We start from the raw sequence: 26,154 nt of genomic DNA, 5'->3' as shown, positions 1-26,154 counted from the left end.
ACAAAAGGATATTTCTCTATAGGCCAAAGAGGAATCCTTAAGTAAGTGACCCCTTCCTTAGCTCCTTCCTGCCTTTGCTTTGACAATCCTTGCAACTTTCAAATTCACTGCATCTATTTCTTAACCTAGGTAATAGTTACACAGGAGTGAAAAAAGTTTGTGGTAATTCATTGAACAATACACATATGACTTAGGCGGCTTCCCGAACAAACAGAAATAATAACACAGCCAAAGTCCCTCAAGTAACACAATAATTAATGATTTATTTTTAAATGATTTACTAATAAAATTACTTCTTAGCTATTTCAAGAATAAAACAGTGTAATTACAGGAAAAAGTCTGACTGTCTCAAATAAAATTAAAATTTTTGAAAAATTCACAAGGAAACATAAAAGAAAAAATGTTAAACATATTGTTGTTACATAAATCACAAGCAATAAAGTGCTGTTTTTTGTTTTTTTTTGGGACAGGGTCCTACTTCGTCACTCAGGCTGGAGTGCAGTGGTGCCATCATAGCTGACTGCAGCCTTGATCTCCTGGAATCAAGCGATCCTTCCACCTCAGCCTTTCAAGTAGCTGGGGGTATAGGTGCACATCACCATGCATGGCTCACTTTTTTTAGAGACGAAGTCTTTCTACGTTGCCCAGGCTGGTCTTGAACTTCTAAGCTCAAGTGATCTTCCGCCTTAGCCTCCCAAAGTGCTGGGATTACAGGCGTGAGTCACTGCACCCAGCCAACATAACACGTTTCAGTACAGGAATATACTGACTTTGAAGACAGTAAAACATTTTAGAAATCTAAATTATAAAAGATAAATTCAAATATTGATTTTATAATTTTTTGTTTTCTTTTGTTTTGAGACGGAGTTTCACTCTTGTCACCCAGGCTGGAGTGCGATGGTGCCATCTCCGCTCACTGCAACATCCGCCTCCCGGGTTTAAGCGATTTTCCTGCCTCAGCCTCCCGAGTAACTGGTACTACAAGCGCCTGCCACCACACCCGGCTAATTTTCGTATTTTTAGTAGAGACGGAGTTTCACCATGTTGGCCAGGCTGGTCTCTAACTCCTGGCCTCAAGTGATCCACCCACCTCGGCCTCCCAAAGTGCTGGGATTATAAGCATGAGCCACTGCGCCCAGCCTGATTTTATAATTTTAAAAAAGCTTTCTCTTCTCCAAAAATATCACTGCTTTAAAAAATGAGTTCCATTGTGTATTTACCTTTTCTAACTTATTTACAATCTTTTATTAGGATAAACAAGTATGTTTGTGTATACTGTCACATTGGATTATGAGTGGCTAAAAGGGAAGATGAGGTAAACTAGATCAAATGGTTCCTAACTGACTATATTTTTTCAGAGCAAGGGGGCTCTTTTTGTGTAAATGAATAAAGAAGGTTGAGAGGGTCTATGTGAATAAACTCATTCTCTCAAAATACACTGTTTATAAATTATATGGTGGACAGGTTCTCTCAATATCTATTTCACTCATGATCCCTCCCGTCTATATCACCCACATACTCACAGACCCAAATTCTTAACCTTTATCTATCAACTCCTCCCTGACTCCCCCAAAAAGGGGGTTTAAGGATTTATGTAGTCAGATCAGGATGAAAGGGAGGAAATGATTGGGGTATTAAGTATAGTCATCCCTTGGTATATCTGAGGGATTGTTTCCAGGACTCTCTGCCTATACCAAAATCAGAGTATACTCAAGTTCCAAAGTGAGCTCCATGGAACTCCCACATAAGAAAAGTAGGCCCTCCACATACATGGGTTTCACATCCCACAAATATTGTACTTTCTATTGCAGTTGGCTGAAAAAAATCCACATGTAGGTGGACTCATACAGTTTAAACCTGTGTTATCAAGTGTCAACTGTATACAATTAAATGATTTTTAGTAAATTTATAGAGTTGTGCAACCATCACCATAATCCAGTTTTAGAACATTTTTATAACCCAAAAATATCCTTCATACCCATATGCAATCAATCCCTACTCAACCCCCAGCCCCAGGTAATTATTAAGTAAGTAGCCTGCTTTCTGTTTCTATAGATTTGCACTTCCTGGACATTTTATATAAATGGGACCAATATAGTATGTATAGATTCATTTAGCATAACATTTACAAGGTTCATCCATATTATATCATATCAGTAGTTCATTATTTTTTATTGCTGAATAGTACTTCATTGCATGAATAGAACACATTTTGTTATCCATTCACTCACTGATGGACACTTGAATTGTTTCCACTTTTTGGCTGTTATCAAAAATGCAGCTATAAACATTCACATCCAAGTCTTTGCATCTACATGTATTTTTATTTCTTTTGATTACATGCCTAGGAATGGAATTGCAGTGTCATATTCTTTTGAAGGAACTGCCATTTCCTGCAACTGCTTTTTATATATTCATTTTGTAATCAGTAATTCTGTGAAAACTTTCATATTATTCCAATATTTTAACCATATATTATTTTGCTAATAACATCAGTTTTCTCTCTTCCTTTCTAATCCTTGTACCTATCTTCCTTCCTTTCTTTCTCTTATTTTTGGCCTTGCTGAAATTAAGCCCTGTGAAAGGAAGCAATGATAGAATCTCAAAAGGAATGTTTTAAATATATCATCATTAAATAAAATACAAGATGTAAGTTTTTCATGTTTATAGGCTCCCCTCTAACCTATTTTATTACATTTTTAATCACTAATGAAATTATTTTAATGCTTTTTCTCTGTCTACTGGGATATCATATAGCTTTCTTCTTTATTCTGTTAACATGGTAGATTACAGTAGTTGATTTTATAATCATATTGATTATATCTAACACCAATAGGCTCCAGTATTCAGACACTGTCCTAAACACTTTACATATTTTAACTATTCAATCATCAGAAAAACCCTGTGAGGTGATACCATTATTAACCCAATTAATGGACAAGGAATAGAAGTAAGAAATACACCTCAAGCTAATGAATGGTAAAAGCAGGATTCAAACCAAGGCAATCAGGCTACAAAGTCCATGCTCTTAACTGATATACTCTACTACATTTAATCATCCTATATTCGAGAGTAATTCTAATTCAAGATCAATAATCCTTTCTCTATACATTGAGGTTCAGTTTTAGGATCCTTGTGTCTGTGCTAATGAGTGTAACTAGCTTGTAATTTTCCATTTCATACTGGTCTTATTAGGTTTAAGTATCAAGATTATGAAAGTCTCATAATAGTAACCGGAGAGTTCCTTCACTCCACACTCTGTATTAGCCTGTTTAAGACTGAATCCGGCCAAGAAGCATTTTTTTTTTTTGAGATGGAGTCTCGCTCTAGTCGCCCAAGCTGGAGTTCAGTGGCATGATCTTGGCTCACTGCAACCTCCGCCTTTCAGGTTCAAGTGATTCTCCTGTCTCAGCCTCCCGACTAGCTAGAACTACAGGCATGTGCCACCACGCCCAGCTAATTTTTGTATTTTTAGTAGAGATGGGGTTTCACCATGTTGACGAGGCTGATCTTGAACTCCTGACCTCAGGTGATCCACCCGCCTCGGCCTCCCAAAGTGCTGGGATTACAAGTGTGAGCCACTGCACCCGGCCAACAAATTCTTAACTTATTCCATCACCAAAGCTGAAAAAGATCAGACAGTTAATAAAACAATTTCCCAATTCTATTTTGGTTCTTCTTTTTTGAATTTTTTCCTCTATTACTGTAGTAAGTTGTACCTTTTGTTACTATACTTTTAGTGGTTACCCTAGAAATATAACACACCCATCCTTATGAAAGACTAAAGCTAACCAAAATCTTTACCATCCTCTCAAATGATACAAAGATTAAAGCGTGCTAAATTAATAAAGTCAATGGAAAGAAGATAGATTGTGTGTACATCAAAATAGTTAACAGAGTCACAGGTTCCTTCCACCTCTCATGCTAAAATGCTTGGAAACAAACAGAAATATCTGAAAGTCATTGGTTTGTAAGATAATTCAGCTGGTCACTCAGTTATCTAACTTCTATAACAAGTTTACACTTTTTAATGTGGCCTTCAGAAAAATTTAACAGAGAAGAACTTAAAAACAACTATACTGAGGATGGGAATTAGGATTAACTATAAATGGGCACGAAGGATCTTATTGGAGGGATGAAAATGTTCTAAAACTGATTTATAGAAAGCACTTCTAGAATGGCAGAATAAGAACTTTAAGAAAACCTGCTACTCCATTAAAGCAATGAGAACATGAGTCAAAATTGTCAAAACCAACTTTTTAATAATTCTGGTGCCATGTACTGAATTGTGTTCTTACATCAAAGCCCTGCGTACTATTCTGATGGTATTTGGAGCTGGGGACTATGAGAGGTAATTAGGTTTAGATAAGATCAGGAGGGTACAGTCCTCGTGATGAGATTAAGTGTACTTAAGAAAAAATTGGGAGGCGTGAAATTGAGTGGGGGAAAGACCAGAGACCTTGCTCTCTCTACCACGTGAGGATACAATGACAAAGCCAGGAAAAGGGCTCTCACCAGGAACCAAATCTGCTGACACCTTTATCCTGGACTTCTATGTCTCCAAAACCAAGAAAAAATGTCTGTCGTTTAAGCCACCCAGTCTATAATATTTTGTTATAGCAGCTTGAGCTAAGTAATTTGGAAATTCATGGAAGGCTTGGAACAATCCCAGGAGAGTTTTTGTTTTTTTGTTAAGGTTGATTTTCAGTAAGAAAAGCAAACTTTGTGGCATTTGAACTTGCCCTTTACCTTTCAGTTTCTCCTTAGCTCTATCATAAATCATAAACTTAAAATCCAAACGCTGCCCAAAGACAGTTGCTGTGAAAACCAGTAATCTAGTATCCACTGGACAGGTAGAACAGGTCTGGAATTCCCCAAAAATCCAATCTCTAGAAAAATCTCACTTTTGACCCGTCTGGCAGCTCCCAGGAAAAGCCCCATTCACAGAGCCTATCTTTATTTTGCCAGACTCAGAGCTCACTATCCTGGGGTTTTATAGAAAACAATCAGCAGTAATTACTTAACATCATAGCTATCTAAAACAGTGATACCAGCCAGGGCAAGCAAAAGGCTGACCAATAAAATTCAAAGAAAAATCTGGGAAATAACACGCCCATGGGTCTTGAAAAGCTCCAACATATTCCTGAGAATTTAGAAAGCCACATGCATGTGCAATTATATGGATGCCTGAGGAAGCTCTGAGAACACCTCTCATTTCTGGCTGGCACTGAGGCCCTGTGCAAGTGGGATGTGAAAGCTAAAACAAAAATGTAAATTGCCAGGGTACTGAAGGCATGCCCCAGCACACACATACAGAACCAGTCATAGGCTGGGAGGTTTATTGGGTCAAAGCTTTTAAAGAAATCTCAGTCTAATCATGAACTATTAAGCTATCCTAACAGAGACTTCAGTGGCCACATATGACAAAGAATACAGACTTTACAAAGGGTACTTACAAAACAGCAACAACAACAACAAAATACAAACAACAACAACAAAATACAAACAACAACAACAAACCACAAGGAGGAGAAGAATCTAATTTCCACAGCTGCCACATTATGTTTCCTAAATGTTCAGTTTTCAAAAAAAATATTATGACACTTGCAAAGAAATAGAGAATTATAAGCCACACATACGGGGAAAAAAGAAGTCAACAGAAAATTTCAGAGGAATCTCATGCCTTGTATTTAATCAACAAAGATTTTTATTCAGTTATCAGAAATATGTTGAAAGAACTAAAAAATATATATCTAAAGAAATAAAGTGGCTGGGCACAGTGGCTCAAGCCTATAATCCCAGCACTTTGAGAGGCGGGCAGATCACCTGAGGTCAGGAGTTGGAGACCAGCCTGACCAACATAGCAAAACCCCGTCTCTAGTAAAAATACAAAATTAACCAGGCATGGTAGCGCATGCCTGTAATCCTAGCTACTCAGGATGCTGAGGCAGGACAATCAATTGAACCTGGGAGGCAGAGGTTGTAGTGAGCCGAGATCAGGCCACTGCACTCTAGCCTGGGCAACAAGAGTGAAACTCCATCTCAAAAAAAGAATTAAATTGTGAAAACAATGTTTATCAAATAAAATTAACAACAAAGAGATAGAAATTACTTTAAAAAGAACCAAATAAAAATGAGAGCTGAAAAATATAACTGAAAAGAAAAGGGAGCCAAGAGCACATTCGAGCAGGCAGAAGAAACAATCAATGAACTTGAAGACAGGTCAATTGAGATTACCCAGTCTAGAACAGAAAGAAAAAGACTGAAGAAAAATGAACGAAGCTTCAGAGATCCTGTAAAACACCATAATGTGTACCAATGGGGGTCTCAGGAAGAGAAGACACAGAGAAAGGGACACAAAGAATATTGGAAAAAATAATGGGCAAAAATTTCCCAAATTTGATGAAAAATATTAATCTACAGAACCAATAAGCTCATCAAACTCCAAGTAAGAAAAACTCAAAGGGATCCACACTTATACAGCCAAACAGCTGAAAGATAAAGACAAAGAGAAATCCTGAAAGCAAGAGAATAAGCATTCATCACATACAAGGGATCCTCAGTAAGATTAACAGCTTATCAGAAACCATAAACGCTAGGGGATGCCATATTGTGTTAAAAGATAAAGAATGCCAACCAATACAATTCCATACCATCAAAATTATCCTTCAAAAATGAAAGCTAAATTAAGACATTATTAAATACAATTCAGAGAAGTCATCACTAAGAGACCTGTTCTATAAGAAACACTGAAGGGAGTCCTTCAGCTTGAAATGAAAGAACACTTGACAGCAATTGAAGTAAGCACAAACAAAGAGCACCAGTAAAGATAATTACATGGGCAAATATAAAAGATATTACAAATGTAAAGACGTTTGTAACTTTATTCTTCTCTATTTGATTTAAAAGACAACTATGGATGGGCACAATGGCTCACATCTATAATCCCAGCACTTTGGGAGACCAAGGTGGTTTGAGGCCAGGAGTTCATGACCAGCCTGGGATACACAGAGAGACGTCTATCTCTACAAAAAATTTAAAAAATAAAAAATTAGCTAGGCGTAGTGGGAGTAGTAGCTACTTGGGAGCCTGAGGTGGGAGGATCCCTTAAATCCAGGAGTTTGACACTGCAGTGAGCTATGATCATATCACTGCACTGCAGCCTGAGTGACAGAGTGAGACCCTATCTCCAAAACAAAACAAAACAAAATTTTTTTTTAATTAGCTGAGCATTGGTGGTATGCACCTGTAGTCTCAGCTACTCAAGAGGCTAAGGCGGGAAGATTGTTTGAGCCCAGGAGTTCAAGGTTGCAATGAGCCATGATCATGACACTGCACTCCAACCTGTGCAACAGAGTAAGACCCTGTCTCAAAAAATAAATTTATAAATAAATAAAAGACAACTGCATAAGGCAATAATTATAAAACTGTGCTGAGAGACTTAAATGTATAATAGTGTGATTTGTATGACAATAATAGCATCAAGTAGAGGAAAAGGAATGACCTTATATTAGAGAAAAGGTTTGTGTACCATTGAAATTAAGTTGCCCTTAATCTAAACTCATTTATTTTAAATTAAGATATTAATTTTAATCTGTAGGGAAACCACAAAACAACTCAAAATTATGCAAAAAGCAACAAAAAAATCAAAATTGAATGCTATTAAATATTTAACATAAAAGAAACTAATAGGCCGGGCGCGGTGGCTTATGCCTGTAATCCCAGCACTTTGGGAGGCCAAGGCAGGTGGATCATGAGGTCAGGAGATCGAGACCATCCTGGCTAACGCGGTGAAACCCCATCTCTACTAAAAATACAAAAAATTAGCCAGGTGTGGTGGCGGGCGCCTGTAGTCCCAGCTACTCGGGAGGCTGAGGCAGGAGAATGGCATGAACCCAGAAGGTGGGGCTTGCAGTGAGCCGAGATCGCACCACTGCACTCCAGCCTGGGCGACAGCGAGACTGCGTCTAAAAAAAAAAAGAGCCTGGCCGCAGTGGCTCATGCCTGTAATCCCAGCACTTTGTGGGGCTGGGATCACTTGAGCCAGAAGTTTGAAACCAGCCTGGGAAACATGGCAAAACCTTGTCTCTACAAAAAATACAAATATTTAGCCAGGCGTGGTGGCATGTGCCTATAGTTCCAGCTCCTTGGGAGACTGGAGTGGAAGGATTGCTTGAGCCCAGGAGTTTGAGACTGCAGTGAGCTCTGTGATCACACCACTGCACTCCAGCCTGGGCAAGAGAATGAGACCCTATCTCTTAAAAAAAAAAAAGGAAGAAGAAAAAGAAGGTAATAAAGGAGGATTAGAGGAATAAAAAGACATAAGACATATAGAAAAAAATTGGAAAATGGCAAACATAAAAACCAGGAAGTAACTGCATTCTGTCTACATAGAGACATCTTTTAGATTCAAAGACAAATAAATTGAGAGTAAATACGAAAAATCATACACCATGCAAACAGTACTAAAAGAAAACCAGAACAGCAACATTTATATTAGAACTAAAAGTACTTTATGACAAAAACTGTTAGCAGGGACACAGAAGAATCTCTGACACTAATAAAAGGGTCAAATCTTCAGTAAGACACAATTATAAATATATGCATATAAAGAGAGACCTAAGAAACGAAACAAAAACTGACAGAATTGAAGAGAATAATACACAAGTCAAGAATAATAGTTGGAGTCCGGGTGTGGTGGCTCATGGCTGTATTCCTCGTACTTTGGGAGGCTGAGGCAAGAGGATCGCTTGGAGGCCAGGAGTTCAAGATCACACTGGGCAACACAGGGAGACCCTGTTTCCACAAAAAATAAACAAATCAGTCAGGTGCAGTGGCACACGGCTGTAGTCCTAGCTGCTCAGGAGGCTGGGGTAGGAGGATTGCTTGAGCCCAGGAGGTTGAGGCTACAGCAAACTATGGTCTCACAACTGTATTCCAGCTTGGGTGACAGAGCAAGACTGTATATCAGAACACACACACACACACACACACACAGAGCAAGACTGTATATCAGAACACACACACACACACATACAAAGTAACAGTTGGAGATTAAATACTTCACTTCTAATAACAGAACAACTACACAGAAGATCAACAAGGAAATAAAAGAAATAACACTATAAGCCAACTAGATCTAAGAGACACTTATAGAATAATACACTCACCAACAGGACAATACACATTCTTCTCAAATGCATGTCGAACATTCTGCAGGACAGACCATGTTAGGTCTTAAAATAAGCCTCAATAAATTAAAAAGGACTGACTGAAATCATACAAAGTTTGTTCTCCAACTGCAATGTAATTATATTAGACATGAGTAACAGAAGGATATTTGGGAAATTCACAATTATGTGGAAATTAAACAACACATTTCAAAATAACCAACAGGTTGATGAAGAAATTTTAAAAAGCTGGAAAATATTTTGAGAGCAATGAAAGTGAAAAGACAACATACCAAAACTTAAAGGATGTAGCTAAAACAGTACTAAGAGGAAAGCTTATAGTTGTAAGTATATATACCAAACAAAGAGAAAGATACCAAATCAAGAATCTAGATTTTCATCTCTAGAAACCAGAAAAATGAGAGCAAACGGAACCCAAAGTAAGTAGAAGGGAGGAAATTTAAAAGATTACAGCAGAAATCAATGAAATGGAAACCAGAATAACAACAGAAAAAAAAAAATCAACCAAACCAATAGTTTGTTATTTGAAAAGATCAACAAGATTGACAAATGCTTAGCTACACTGACCAACAAGAAAGCTCTGAATCTTCTATTAAAAAAAAGGAATTCTGCAATGGGAAGAATGAGGTCAGAAAAATAAATAAATAAATAAATAAATAAATAATAAAATATAATCAGAAATTCACAAAGGGACATCACTATTAATCTTTTAAAAATAAGAAAGGACTGTAAGGGAATATTATCAACAATTATATGCCAACAAATTGGACAACCTAGATGAGATGGACAAATTCCTAGAAATAAAAACCTATCAAGACTAAATCATGAAGAAAAAGAAAATCTGAATAGACCTATATAGCTAGTTACTAAAGAGACTGAATCTGTAATCAATAATCACCCAACAAAGAAAAGCCCTGTACCTTATGGTTTCACTGGTGAATTCTATCAAACATTTAAAGAAGAACTAATATAAATCCTTCTCAAACTTTTTCAAAAAGTTCAAGAGGAGGGAACACTTCCTAATTCCTTCTATAAGCCCAGCATTATGCTTATACCAAAGCCAGACAGTATAAGGAAACTACAACAAGATTACATATGAACACTGATGCAAAACTCCTTAACAAAATACTAGCAAACCAAATTCAGCAGCATATTAAAATGATTATACACCATGACTAAGTGGAATTTATCCCTGGAAAACAAGGATGGTTATGGTTAAACATAAAAAAATCAATCAATATACCACATTAAAAGAATAAAGGGGGAAAAAAAACCATGATCATCTCAATACAGAAAAAGCATCTGACAAAATTTAACACTTGCATCATTAAAACTCAACAAACTAGGAATAGAATGAAATTACCTCAACATAATAAAAGCTATATATATATATATATATGAAAAACCCACAGCAAACATCATACACAACAGTGAAAGACTGAAAGCTTTTCCCCTAAGATCAGGAACAAGGCAGGGATGCCCGCTTTAGCCATTTCTATTAAACATAGTACTGGAAGCTCTAGTCAGGGTAATTAAGAAAGTAATTAAGAAAAAAAATAAGGGGCCAGGTGCGGTGGCTCACACCTGTAATCCCAGGACTTTGGGAGGTTGAGGCAGGCAGATCACAAGGTCAGGAGTTCGAGACCAGCCTGGCCAACATGGTGAAACCCCATCTCTACTAAAGATACAAAAACTTAGCCGGGCATAGTGGTGCACGCCTTTAATCCCAGTTTCTCAGGAGGCTGAGCCAGGAGAATCACTTGAACCCAGGAGGCGGAGGTTGCAGTGAGCCAAGATCGCAACATTGCACTCCAGCCTGGGTGACAGGGTGAGACTCTGTCTCAAAAAAAAAAAAGAAAGGAAGAAAAATAAATAAAAAGTATCCAAATCAGAAAGAAAAAGTAAAATTATCTCTGTTCACAGATGTTACCATCTTATTTGCAGAAAATCCTAGATTCTACAACAAAACTATTAAAATAAATGAATTCAGTAAAGTAACAGGATACAAATCAATACCCAAAAATCAGCTGCATTTCTATACACTAACAATGAACAATCTGAAAAGAAAATTATGAAAGGAATTCCATTTATGAAAGCATCCAAAAGAATAAAATACTTAAGAATTAACTAAAGAAGTGAAAGACCTATACCTATACAATGAAAACTATGAAATATTGCTGAAAGAAATTTTAAAAGACATAAATAAAGGGACATATATCTTATGTTCATGGATCAGAAGACATGACACTGTTAAAATGTCAAAACTACCCAAAGATTCAATACACTCACTACTCACTACCAAAATCACAATGACTTTTTTGCAGAAATAGAAAAACTCATCCTATAATTCAAATGGAATCTCCAGGGATCCAAAATAGCCAAAACAATATTGAAAAAGAACAAAGCTGGAGCACTCACATTTTCTGATTTCAAAACATTCAAAGCAACAGTAATCAAAACACTAAGGTACTGGGATAAAGGAAGACATACACACCAAGGGAAAAGGGTAAATAGCCCAAAAATAAACCCTCGTATATTTGGTCAAATGATTTTCAACAACAATGCCAATATCTCTCAATGCAGAAAGGATACTCTTTCCAACAAATGGAGCTAAGAAAACTGAATATCCACATACAAAATAACGAAGACAAACCCTTATGCAATACCATAAAAAAAATTAACTCAAAATGACTCAAACAGCTCAACATAAGACCTAAAATTATAAAACTCTCACAAGAAAACATAGGGCAAAAGCTTCAGGATGTTGGATTTGGCAATGATTTCTCAGACATGACACCAAAGGCACAGGCAACAATAATAAAAATAGACAAATTGGACTTTATGAAAATTTAAGAATTTTGTGCATCAAAAGGCAATATCAAGACAGAATGGGAGCAAATATTTCCAAATCAAATACTTGATACAGAATTAATAACCAGGGTATATGGAGGACTCTGGAAACTCAACAACAAAAAACAAACAACCTAATTCAAAAATGGGCAAAGTACTTGGAAAGACATTTCTCCAAAGATTATATACAAATGGCCAAGAAGCATATGAAAAGATGCTCAACCTCACTAATAATTAGGGAAATGCAAATTAAAACTACAATGAAATACCATCTTATACTCATCAGAATGGTTACTATAAAAAAAAGAAAAAGAAAATAAGTATTGGCAAAGACGAGGAGAAATTGGAACTCTTGTGCCCTATTGGTGAGAATATAAAAAAGTATAGCAGTTGTGGAAAACAGTGTGGCAGTTCTTCAAAAAATTAAACATAGAATTACCATATGACCCAGCAATTCCAGCTCTGGGTACAGACCCAAAAAAATTGAAAACAAGGTTTCAAAGAGATATTTGTAAACTCATGTTCACAGCAGCATTATTCACAAATAGCCAAAATGTGGAAGCAATCCAAAGTGTCCACTAAGGGATAAATGGATAGATTTTAGAGAAGCAAAATGTTGTATACAATTACAATGGATTATAATTCGGCCTTAAAAAGGAAAGAAACTCTGAAATACGCTAAAAGACGGATGAACCTTGAGGACATTATGCAAAGTGAAATAAGCCAGTCAAAAAAAAAATAAACATTGTATGACTCTATTCATATGAGGTACATGGAGTAGTCAAAATCAGAGACATAGAATGGTGGTTGCCAGAGAATGGAGGTAGGGGAATGGGGAGGTAAACCATTATTATTTAATGGGTATAGAGTTTCAGTTTACAAGATGAAAAGAGTTCTGAAGATGGATTGTGGTGATGGTTGCACATTATGAAAATATTAAATACCACTAAATAGTATACTTTAAAATGTTAGGATGGTGGCTTTTAGGTTATGTGTATCTTTACAAAACAAAAGTGGGGAAAAAATTACTAATAACTTACACAACAGGTTGTGCTAGTTGGTGGGTGACAGGAGCACTAACATAAGCTGCAGGCTGTACGCCCATCATTCCTGAACCATCTTAAAGAAAAAACAAAAAAAAAGTTTATTTAGAATAATCATTTAATAATATTTTATTTATTCCTCCAGAAAAAGGTACATAATCAAAATGTTACGTAGAGAAAACCATCAATATTTCCTTCTGGGCTAGAAGTTAGCAAAGAACAACATAAGAAAACACAATCGTTATTTCTTAAACCAAGATGAAAAGGAAATAACTATAAAATATAACTGGGCTTTAAAATAGGGCATTTATTAAGTCAATATATAACATCTGAATTAAGCAAAGTTGTGCTTTTCTCGTTTAGATATTTTTTGTTTACACAAAAAAACAATCTTCCTTATTGAGCCAAGCGGGGAGAAAATGCATACCCTATAGATAACTTACAATAAGCAAGACTGGGATCCAAAGTATTCCTGGCCCCATAAAAATAGTATGCATCATCATAAGGAGTTCGATAGTTAGTAGCCAAAGGTGGTAGTAGGGGAGGTGGAGGCAGAGGTGCAATCCTGTATGAAAAGAAAAATGAAAAATTCCTCTCATATTTCATTGCAATTTTGTAAAAAATCAAGATATTACTCTTTTGCAAAAACAGTACTGAAAATCCAATCACTACTTTAGAAAAAGTCACCATCTTGCTCCAATCATTCATCAAAAATTATGACTCAAAAAGCAAATACTATTACATAGGATTTCACAGTTTCAGGTACATTTATGTAAGATAAAAACCTGGGTTAATATTCAATCAATTAATATCCAATAGGCACTATGTGCCAGTATCAAATAAAGACAGACATGGTCCCTGTCCCTCAGGAGTAACATGAAAATAAACAACTGCAGTCAAGTACAAGCAAATTAAATAATTAATAATAGTACAAGCAAATTAAATTAAATAGTAATATAGCCCAAAAAATGCAGATTGCTATAGGTACAGGAGCAGGGACATTTAAATCACATGAGGGAGAGAAAGAAAGCACATGTAAGGCTTTCCAGAAGAGGCAACGCTTAAGCCATGCTACTGGAGTGAGCTTGTGTGTGTTAGAGGAAGGACAATCCAGAAAGAGAAGGCAAAGAGTTACAAAACAGTGTGAGTACAAATGGTTCAGTCTGACTGAGGAAACGAGTGTATTTCTTAATAGTAAAATAAAAGCAACTTAAATACCAACAGTAAAGTATTGACATAATCTTTAGTATTTCGTAAATTTAAAACTTCTAAAAACCTCTACATTAGCACTTCATTACTGATTAGGAAATATCTCTGTATTGCTACCAATGCAATATTTTTCAGTAGTAAAAATGGCAAAGGCAAATTCCTTTAAATGAATAGAAAGAGATGGCAGCATTCTAGGATGTTCTCACTGTTGTATGTATCTTAACAGGTTCTCCCTTGTCATATACTTTAAAATAATTCCAAAGAACTAAGAAGGCACTGAAGTTCTCTTCAGTAGGGAATATCTTTCACATTTACTAGCCACTCAATGTGTCTAACCCTTATACCATCCTCACAACAAAGATACATCAACAAAAATGTCAAATAACTGTTATGAAAGGGAGCTGTAATTATCATAAAATCAAATTTTATAGAGATTTATACAAGCTAATCCTCACAACCCTATAATTGTAAACATGAAAAAAATATAATACTACTCCACTTTTACAAATGAGAAAAATTGAAGTTCAACAAAGGTGTGGTTTGCCCAAAATCCAGATAGGAAAGCCAACCATTTCAATCCCTAATTCAATGCTGAGACCACCATAAAATGCTCTGTTAATTCCAATCCCTCCTATTCTTGAGTCAGGAAGCCATCAGATGAAAAACACAAAGACCCTGATAAGTACAGTAAACACACTTCTACAGTTGGTTAGTAACTAAAAGACCAACTTCTACTGAAATAATATAGTCCAGAAAATATCAATGTTCAAAAAAGTTAAGAAAAACACCTCTAAATTTAAATATATTTTATAATTAATACACTAACAGTGAACAAAAAATAAGCCCAGGCCCTACAAAGAAGAAAGTATAGCCCAGAAAATATCAGTGTTAACAACAGGATTTTCTTTATGTATACTCTATTATAGTGTGATGCCTTTCACCTATAGAAATCAAATCTTTACCCCAATACCTAAATTACAGGTTTTATAATCTCAACACTTTTTATTTCAGGCATTTGAGTTACACAGCCCATAAGTAATCACAGAGAATGAGCTGAAGGAAACAGAAGCTAAAATAAAATTATACGTGTAAAAGAGCCACATTAGAAACTTTTTCTGCACAAACTGAAGAATTCAATGTTTGCCAAGTGGAAAGAACAAAATTGAAAAAAATGTACAACTTTTATATGTTAAAAGATATCAAAAACAGGCATCTCAAAATACAACCCAAAACTAAATAAATACTAAAATGTACTTAGTAATTCATTCTAAAGATACAAAATCATCTTTAAACAATAAAAAGTTTTAAGAATTTCCCTTTTTTTATAATAGCAGAGAAAAAAATTTCAAGAGAACTTATTTCACAAAACTGTTAACTGTACAAAATCTCTGAAGAATAACGTCATCCGCTTCAGCATATCATTCTAAACATAAAATATAGCAATACCTTACCTAATTCCCAAACACAAAACATTTAAACAAGCACCTGGGAGACACCATTTCACCAAGGGCGCTGCTGAGTCCACTGCGCAAATCTTCATTTTGAGAAGGAACGGAATGAACTGATGGGATGGGTGGGACAGATGGGGCAGATAAAGGAGGGAGAGGTGTCTGGAAAGCTATTCTGGGTCTTTCAGGTGGTATCATCTCTTCAAAGTGTCTTGGTGCCACACTAAACTGCTTTAGTCTATCAGGCTAAAATAAAGAAAAAAAATCTGTTTGTTACATATAATCATAAGTTTAAAGGTGGAAGGGACCTCAAAAGACCTCCTATCCCAGCAGGCACTTAAGACAGTCACAGAATAACAGAATTTTACAGCTATAAAAGACTCTGAATATCTATTTTTATTTATTTATTTATTGAATAACAGAATTTTACAGCTATAAAAGACTGAATATCTATCTATCTATCTGATTTATTGATTTATTTATTTTTGAGACAGAGTCTCACTGTGTCGCCCAGGCTGGAATGCAGTGGCACGATCTCAGGTCACAGCAACTACCACTTGCCGAATTCAAGCAATTCTCCTGCCTCAGCCTCAGAGTAGCTGGGGTTACAGGCACCTGCCACCACGCGCAGCTAATTTTTGTAGAGAAGGGGGTTTCACCACATTGGCAAGGCTGGTCTCGAACTCCTGGCCTCAAGTGATCCGCCCACCTCGGCCTCCCAGAGTGCTGGAATTACAGGTGTGAGCTTCTGTGCCCAGCCAGACTCTGAATATCTAATGCTTACTTTATAAATGGGTAATTGAGGCTCTCTGGGAAGTAATATATCACCTAAGGTCTCACTATTAGTAAATAATTAAGCAAAGACTAGAGTCAGATATTAATTTTAAATATACCTGTAGTATTCTTTCTATGTACTAGGACACTGTGCTACTTCTCTAATTGCCATTTCTGCTATCTAAGTATTCTGTAAAACAGGGTCAGCAAATGCTTTCTGTAAAGGGCTAGACAGTAAATAGATTAAGATTTGCAAGACTACATAGTCTCTTCATAACGAGCAGACTCAGCCATAGTGCTAAAGCAGCCACAAACAGTATGTGAAGGAATGAACAAGGCTGTGCTGCAATAAAACTTTTTTTTATGAAAACAGGCAGCAAACAAATTTGGCCACAGGCCACACTTTGCTAATCTCTACTTTAGAATGTCACTTATGTGCCCTTTTCTAAGATTTGCAAATCAAAAGTAAACCCAAAAGTAAAGGCCTAACTGTTGCCTCTAATTACTTATTTATTCTCATAAATCAACTTGACACTCTATAGCAGCTTCAATTCAAAGATAAATAAGGTCTGTCACACACTAGTGTAACCATAAATACAAAATTTAACATGCCAACATATTACGTTAAAAAGCTCACCTTTTAAAAGGAAACTTTTGATTGCTAAAAGAAAATATATTTAGCTTTGAAATTTATCTTCTTTTTTTCCTACCATGGTTATCTTATCAGGAATGATTTATCAGGTTAACCTAGAAGCATACTGCGAGTGATGCTGGTGCAATATGAAACTTTTCCAAACAGATAACCCACAGGATATATTCTCAGCATAAGTAAAAGCAAATCAAAAGTTGCCTACAGGTAAATAATTTTAAGTTGCTGCATCCTTTTTAAGAATGAGCTTTTTAATGAAATTAAAGGTCTTAATCATCATTCAAAGATGAAATAAGACTTGTATTAGAAATAAATACTACATAACCAACTACAGAAAAAATAAATTGTGGTAAAAACAATAAATTACCTCCTCCTTACTCAACTGCAATGATGTGAGTAATTCATTCCACTTAATGATGAGAATTGCAAAATTAAAGTAAAAATAAGATTATTATCTCTCTAATGTTACAATAAGTAACAATTACTAAAACGCTTTAAAAATAAAGTCGTCAGTTTTCTCAGAAATCACTCCAATATAAGAAAAGTAAGTGATCAAGATGTATTCAAGAAAAATATTAACATCAATTGTAAATTTAACCAAGATAACTTTCCCATGGAATAGTACATGTGAATAAAGCAGAGAGAACTAATTTAAACTTTAAAAAAATGACACACAAATGAAAAAGGAAAAATTACCTCAAGGAAATAACAGTTAAGAGAATTTACACTTTATGAGAAATGAATTTAGTTAATTTTATTACTGTTCAAATTGGTCTACTCTCTTTTTCTCCCAATATTCTCTATCCCCACCTGCCACCACATTTGAGGATCATTTGATGAAAGATTAAACATTAAAAGATGCCAGAAACCCTTACCGATTTCTCAGGGTCTTGTGCTCCAGACGCTGCAACCCTGAGTTCTAAATCTTTTTCTCTAAACAAAATTAAAGTTTTACATATTAAAAAGATATAGTAAACTATCAAAATTATAAATCATCACTGAAAGAAGCTTATACACAAAGTCTATGCAATACATCTACAAAAACAAGTAATTCGTTTAACTGACATTACAGCCTTAAATAATACTGAAAGCCAAATTTTTTTACTTGATACAAAGTAAACTAGAATTCACACGTAACTAACTTAGACTATATATCTCTAAGCCAATGCCTAGAGTATTTCAAAGACTAATTCACACAAAATAAAACACAAAAATAAAATCTTTACCGTGTAAAACAAAAAACCTCTTTTAGGGTACACATATATTTTCAGTTAGCAAAAAGAAGGGTAAAAATTTAAATATATCTACCATACTTCCTAATAATAGGGTTTTTTTTAAAATGATGTTAAAGATAGCTAACATCAAACAGTAGATATTGGCTTCCTCTGAGATAGAGGGAAAAAGGCAAAAACTAAGAGATAACAGGTCTCAAATTCTCTCAAAACGAGATCTCTATTCCTAATTTTGTTGTTGTTGTTTTTGTTGTTGTTTAGTCAAGAGTCTCACCCTGTCGTCCAGGCTGGAATGCAGTAGCGTGATCTCGGCTCACTGCAAACTCCGCCTCCCAGGTTCAAGCAATTCTCCTGCCTCAGCCTCCCGAATAGCTGGGACCACAGGCGTGTGCCATCACGCCTGGCTAATTTTTTGTATTTTTAGTAGAGACGGGGTTTCACCATGTTAGCCAGGATGGTCTCGATCTCCTGACCTCGTGATCCGCCCACCTGGGCCTCCCGAAGTGCTGGGATTACAGGCGTGAGCCACTGTAATTTCTAATTTTAATCTATATTTAAAATTTCTAATTTTAAGCTATATTTAAAATTTCTAATTTTAAGCTATATTTAAAATTTCTAATTTTAAGCTATATTTAAAATTTCTAATTTTAAACTCTATTCCTAATTTTAAACTGTAATATCTCATAGGTATTTCAACAAGAAAGACTACAAACAATGATACCTATGTACAACATAAATACTTGTGATTTACCATTCCTGTAGAATTGAGGAAGCCATTGAAGATTTTTGAGCAGGGTGCCAGTTTGATTAGTGTATTTTTTGACAGTTAATATTACATAGTGTGCTGGATCTACTGGAGCAGGGAGAAGGGAGTTGGGAAGACTAGTTATTAGTTAGGAAGCTATTGCTGCAATCCAGGTCAGATGTAGAGAGGACTTATCCAATGTTAATGGCTCTGAGAATAGAAAGAAGGAGGGGGCCTCATATGAAGTGAATACGAGAGGACAAGGAATCCAAGTCATAGTGAGATTTTGAGGCTCTATTATTGGGCTATTAATAGAAAATGAAGAGGGACAGTTGGTTTTGAGATGCTCATTTGGGATGGAAATGTTAAATTTATAGGATACAATTTTTTTTTTGCATGTATGTGTATGTGCATACCATTTCATATGGCAAAAAAATACTTTTATATTTGTTACTACATATGGGATAATCCAATGGGCATGTCTATAACATTAAATGCTACCTTAAATCAAAAACTGAAGAAATCAATGAGGGAAGTAAAAGGGCTATTACAGAATATATAAATACTCTCACTTGCTACTTATGACCAAAAAAAAAACAAAAAACAAAAAACAAAAAACAAAAACTCTCTTAGTATTTATTTTCCTTGTTGATTTAGCATGTAGAGATTAAAATATAAGTGATTTACAAATCAAACATCGTATTAGAATGACAACCCCTTATTTAACCATCATGTCATTTTACACAAATGCATTTTAAACTCAAAATATCTCTCTTAAATGCAAACCTTTCATTACCGTCTCTTGTTCCTCTGTTGCTCAGCCATTTGTTCCAATAGTTCTAGTCTGTATTTCTCTTTCCTTCTCTGAATAAGTTCTCGATCTTCACCTCCTAGATAGTGGTATGAGAAAAATACAATCTTAACTCTTAAGCATCGTATGCAATTAGAAAGTCAAGTCCTTAAAAACTCCATCTTAACTGTATCATATAATTACTAATATGCAAGAAATATAGAAGGAAAAAAAATCACATGAATCAGTCCTTCTTCAATTTCTTTTGTAATTAATGGGTACCTACTATGTGTCAAACACAAGACACAGTAATCATGCCCATGCCTCTACCATTAGTCAAAAATTTTCCTAAATAACAGAATATTCTTATCCCAACCCCATTTTTCTAACAATCCAAATAATATTTCCATTAATAATTTCCATAAGTCTTATAAATTTAACATTTCAATTGCAAACGAGCATCTCAAAACCAACTGCCCCTCTTCATTTTCTACTAATGGCCCAATACTGGAGCCTCAAAATCTCACTATAACTTGGATTGCTTGTCCTCTTCTATTCACTTCATATGAGGCCCCCTCCTTTCTATTCTCAGAGCCATTAACCTTGGATAAGTCCTCTCTACATCTAACCTGGATTGCAGCAATAACTTCCTAACTAATAACTAGTCTTCCCAACTCCCTTCTCCCTGCTCCAATAGATCCAGTACGTTATGTAACATTAACTGTCATAAAATACACTAATCAAACTGGCACTCTGCTCAAAAAACTTCAATTCTACAGGAAAAAATACAAACCTCTCACCCTGGTATTCCTTATACAAAAATCCAGTTAATCAAAAATTCTGAATGCAGAGAAGATTATTATTTGTGTTAATGCCACAAAATAACCTCTTAATCTAAATATGCAAGATCTGGAACACTACAAAAATCACAGGGTATCAAGAATGCAATTGAAACAGCAATTTCTGTACTGCCTTCATTATTGGTCTCCAACCATCAGTGGGCACACAGCATCTCAGTTTGTCCATTAAGCACAGATGTCAGCAAAAGTGAAGCTCCCATAGAGGTAACATAAATTACATTAAGGTTAATAACTGTGTTTTATAATAAAAGTAAATATTCCCATTCCACTTCTGACCATGATATAATAACCAAGCACAAGACTTAACCTCACACTGTTTAAAAAACAAATAAACAACAACAACAGAAACACTAGAAAACTGCGCAAAATACACAAAATAATTGTTTTCCAGATACTGGACAATAGGTAGTGCAGAACTGTAATTGAGGTGAGCCCTATAATCACCCAATTTCTGCCCAAATGAAATTTCCAGACCACAGATACAGGTAAAGAGGTAAAGAGAACCCAAAGAGGGCCAGGAAACTGAGCTAAATTGAGTAGATAAAGAGCAAAATTCAGGAAGGCTAAAATGGCTAGAAGTTATGGAGCAAAGATCCAATAGGAAGTATAAAAAGAGCTCCAGAAATCAACAGGAGGTCCCTTCAGACTTTGCAGTGTGCTAGTTTGTGCATTCATAGAGTGAAATTCCATTTGGCCTGGCAACAAACTAAGAAGGATATGTAAACTGAACAATTCTCAGACCTGAAACAAAGGAGCGAAATTCAAGCTCCAGCCAGCTATGTTCTTCGTGGTCTTTCAGGCAACATGTCAGAAAGGTCACTCTGTAGCAGTAAGACTAAACTATTCTCTGAAAGGAAAGCTACTCTAGAGGTCCTTAGCTAAGCTTAAAACTGAACTCAGATCAAGTTGGTCTTTAGTGAGGGAGAAGGAAAGGAAAAATCATTTGGGAAAAAATTCAGACTGCAAAAGCAGCCTGCTTGAAAAGTCACAGCAACAGGCAAAAATAAAACAACCTGGGGGAAAAAAAAAAACCTCAGACTGCACCTGGACAGATAAGCAAACAGGGTCCACCTGGACAGATAAGCAAACAGAGCACAGAGCTCTTTGTTCTTTGTCTAATTAGTGAACTCCCAGGAAAAAGTTTCCACCCCCGTTTAGGCATATGCATGGTGGGAACTTGCATGGGGATGGGGCGGGGGTGGCTTATCTAAAACAAACCCACAGTTATACAAACAAGACAAGCCGATTTCTACTTGCCTAAAGATGTACCCACAGCTGTATAAGATAGCGGGAGTAGCACAGACAGCTTTACTGATAAAAGAAGTTTCTCAAACTCCTACAGAGATGAAGAGTTTCTTACAAAAGCTTTTTAATTCAGCTGTAACCCCGCCATCCACTTGGACTCCCCTCTTCCCTGCAGAGAGCTTTTTTTCTTTCACTTATTAAACTTTTGCTCCAACCTCACCTTTGTCTATGTTTCTTAATCTTCTTGGACATGGGACAAAAAACCTGGGGTACTAGTTCAGACAATGAGAAACTGCTATATTAAGGAGCATGTGTGAGATTGCAACATTAGTAACAGAGAAATCTAACTATGGTAGGCAAAATTTTTTAAAGATGGCTACTATGTTCCCTGCTCCCAGCTGAATCCCTGTATAATTCCCCCCCCTTGAGAATGGGTAGGACCTGTAACTTACTTGTATACAATAGAATATGGAAGGATGGAAAAATATTTGCAGATGTAACTAAGGTACCAAATCAACTAATTTTGAGGTAATTAAAAGGGAGATTATCTTAGGTGGACCTGATATAATCAGGTGAAAGCCCTTAGAAGAAGGACTGGGCCCTCCCTGAATTCAGAGATTCTTCTTGCTGGCATAAAGTGAGTAACCATGGTGAGGAAGCCCACATGGCAAGGAACAGCAGATGGCCACTAGGAACTGTGGGCAGCCTCCAGTGGGTATCCAGTAAGAAGCCAGGGCCCTCAGTCACACAGCCACAAAGAAATGAATTCTGCCAACAACCTGAATTAGCTTAGAGGCAGATTCTTCCCCACTCAAGCCTCCGGTTAAAAGGCAGCCTGGTGGATACCTTGATTATAGCCTTTTGAGACCATTAGCAAAGGATCTGTTCAGTAAACCATGCCCAGACTTGACCCACTGGAGTTGCTGCCTGAATGCAATTTCCAAATGTTCACTAGAAAAACTGGGATCAAACAATACAGAAGACCTGAAAGAGATACTTTTGTGACATTCAGGCACAAAACATGGCCCACATTCCAGACTTTCAAAGCAGACTATACAAAGCAAAAGCTGCAAGCTATTGGTGAAGGGACAGAAAATCAGCTTGGACCCAGTATCCCACATTCTTATACAGCAAAAGATTGTTACTCTTAGGGGAAGGGCAAAAAAATCTGGTGAAAAATCTGATGCAAAACCCTCCTCAGACACAAAGAAGAGTTTAGCTATCATCCTGGGCAAGGACAGTAATGTTGCGAAAGACCCATCCCTGAGGCCCAGATGCACAGGACCAGTCCAGCATCAAGTAACAATCAACAGCAATATACTGCGGAGAAGGGGGAAGTGTGAAGGGAGAGATGCCCTCACTGTCAAGGACATGAAGGTCTTGCTGAAAACTGAGAAAAGTGCAGGAACACTAAGAAAATCCCTCTGGCACTCCAGGCCTCACACGAAGGACAAGATAGAGAATTCAACACTTCTCTCTAGGCAATCAATAGAAGCAGATAAAATTCATTAAGGATATACAAGACATGAACATACGATGAACCAACTTGACTTAACTCTTTGTTTTTTTTTTTGACACTTAACTCTTTTTTTTTTTTTGACACAGGGTCTTACTCTGTCACCCAAGTTGGAGTACAGTGGCACAATCACGGCCCACTGCAGCCTCAACCTCCCAGGCTTAAGCAATCCTCCCACCTCTGCCTCCTAAGTGGCTAGGAGTACAGGTGCGTGCCACCACACCCAGTTAATTTTTTTATTTTTTACTTTTTGTAGAGACATGGTCTCCCTATGTTGTCCAGGTTGCTCTCAAACTCTTGGGCTCAATCAAGTGATCCTCCTGCTTCAGCCTCCCAAGATGCTGGGATTACAGGTGTGAGCCACCATACCCAGCCTTAAATGACATTTATAAACTACTATACTCAACAACTGCACCATGCACATTCTTTCGAGTACACACTAAACACTCACCAAGACAGACTATATTCTGAGCCACTCAAAAAAAAAAAAAAACTTTGTCAAAGAAATTAACAAACTTGAAATAACTGAAACTAATCTAATTATATTCTTGGATCATAAGAGGCTTAAACAAGCAGTCAATAACAAAAAGACAGAAGGAAAATCCCCAAATGCTTAGAAATTTTAAAACATACTTCTAAATTACCTATGGTTCTCTTATAAACCCCACAATACATTTGTTATTTAGCTCCAAACTAAATCAATGATCTCACTTTTTAAATAAAGCAAAAGGCCCCAAGTGACATCCTTGGGGCAAAATTATAGGAAGATAAATTTCAGTTCAATTGAAATAAGAGTATCATAACAATCACAGCCATCTGAAGATGGAATGTCCTGTCTCTGGAAATCATAAGTTTCCTATAGGTATGTACAAACATAGTTTGGGGGGGAAAAGATCAACCAGGAGATAAGTCATTGAATTAAATGACTTTAACGGTTTCAAATGTTAGAGTCCATTGTCTTACCAAATATTCATCTATAAATCCTGGATTGCATTAGTGATAAACTCATGCCATTCATCTTTAAAAGTCAGGGTACAATAATCCTTTTATTGATAAAATTATTTATCAGTAGGCTCTCAGCTCAGACAGACATTCTCTTATTTTACCATGTTTTATAAAATACATCGGCCGGGAACAGTGGCTCACGCCTGTAATCCCAGCACTTTGGGAGGCCAAGGCAGGCACATCACTTGAGGTCAGGAGTTTGAGACCAGCCTGGCCAACATGGTGAAACCCCGTCTCTACTAAAAATACAAAAATTAGCCAGGCATGGTGGCACATGCCTATAATTCCAACTACTCAGGAGACTGAGGCACAAGAATCGCTTGAACCCAGGAGGTGGAGGTTGCAGTGAGCCAAGATCGTGCCACTGCACTCCAGCCTCAGTGATAGAGCGAGACTCAATTTCAAAATTAAAAAAAAAAAAAAAACATAAGAATATAGCCTTTTAAAATAAAATAAATAAATAAAAACAAAACAAAAAGAATATAGCCTTTACATGGTACTGATTAAACTAGTCAATTTTCACCTACAGATATTACACTAGAATTCTAGGTGGCATGCCATTTTTCTCACAATAGCCATTCACAAAGGAACAAAAACCTGAGAATATAATGCAATAATATGTCTCTAAACCAGTATTTAATTTACTGACTGTTTTTACGTTGAATGAATCTAGAGTGTTAATTTCTTCATATACTTTACTAAAACCAAATTTCAGTTTTTTTCTAACAGTTTTCACACAAAGACCTCTTTTCTATTACATATTTAAAGGTACAAACCAGAAACAAGGCTCTCCTCACAGTTTCAAATTGTGACAAGTGTAATATAGCAAAACAAGCTTATATTCAGCAATGACCTTGACTTCCAATAAATAGAAAATTTAGACAATCACCATGATTTGAACAAAACACCTTGTCAGAAACTATATGAAAAGAACAAAGGAAAGAAAGGTTTAATTTGGAGAAAATAAACTAAAATACAAAGCAGTTTTGTACTAGTTGAAGAAACTAGAAACAAGAATTAAGGAAAAAACTATCATAAATAAAACAAAATATTTTTAAAAAGCAGAATATAAGAAACAGCCACATTGCAACAGAGTGCTAATAAAATATGGAATTAAAAGCTCATTACTGATTGGTAACGATCAATCCATTCTGCAAAAAAAAAGATTACTGAAACTAATAATTTCATTATCACCTACGGAAAGCACATCACTAATTTAGCTTTAAAATTATACATAGATGTGTTCATGAACATCATGAATAAAAATAAAAAGATGTATAAAATTTAAAAAATACAAAATAAAATTATATAGAGCTATATATGTTAAATGATTAGAATAGTACCTAGCATAAAGTAAGCACTTACAAATATTTTCTACTATTAGTAAAAATAGTATTAATTACAACACTGAGTTCTCACTTAAAAAAGGATTATAAGACACTCTATACAAGTCCAACTAATTGGAAGTTTTGTGCCTACCAAAGAGCATCCCTGCAAAAGGACTACAGGTATCTTGATTAGCAGATTTGGATGTTTCATTGTCTGGAGCACTAAAGAAAAAAAGACAGAGAAAAAGAGTAAATTAAAATTCAGATAA

At 36.0% G+C, this 26,154-nt stretch overlaps 1 protein-coding gene across 20 annotated transcripts in view; it reads right to left on the bottom strand.

The window, feature by feature from the left end:
- The window catches only part of CSPP1 (centrosome and spindle pole associated protein 1), a 136,540-nt gene that overhangs the window by 65,872 nt on the left and 44,514 nt on the right, over nt 1–26,154 (bottom strand). For 16 of the 20 annotated variants that reach the window (XM_054497551.2, XM_054497550.2, XM_054497554.2 and 13 more), the window contains 6 exons: nt 26,037–26,107; nt 19,938–20,031; nt 18,040–18,097; nt 15,779–15,987; nt 13,528–13,649; nt 13,082–13,160 (listed from right to left, as the gene is read on the bottom strand). In XM_054497551.2, coding sequence (XP_054353526.2) covers nt 13,082–13,160; nt 13,528–13,649; nt 15,779–15,987; nt 18,040–18,097; nt 19,938–20,031; nt 26,037–26,107 — 633 coding nt within the window. The remainder of the gene's footprint in view (nt 1–13,081; nt 13,161–13,527; nt 13,650–15,778; nt 15,988–18,039; nt 18,098–19,937; nt 20,032–26,036; nt 26,108–26,154) is intronic. The other 4 variants (XM_054497556.2, XM_054497557.2, XM_063668838.1 and 1 more) reach the window with 1 other exon arrangement.

Source organism: Pongo pygmaeus, chromosome 7 (genome assembly GCF_028885625.2).
Source record: "Pongo pygmaeus isolate AG05252 chromosome 7, NHGRI_mPonPyg2-v2.0_pri, whole genome shotgun sequence".
NCBI classification, from domain to species: domain Eukaryota; kingdom Metazoa; phylum Chordata; class Mammalia; order Primates; family Hominidae; genus Pongo; species Pongo pygmaeus.
The sequence above is the reverse complement of the archived record's forward strand: the minus strand, read 5'-3'. Positions and strand labels throughout refer to the sequence as shown.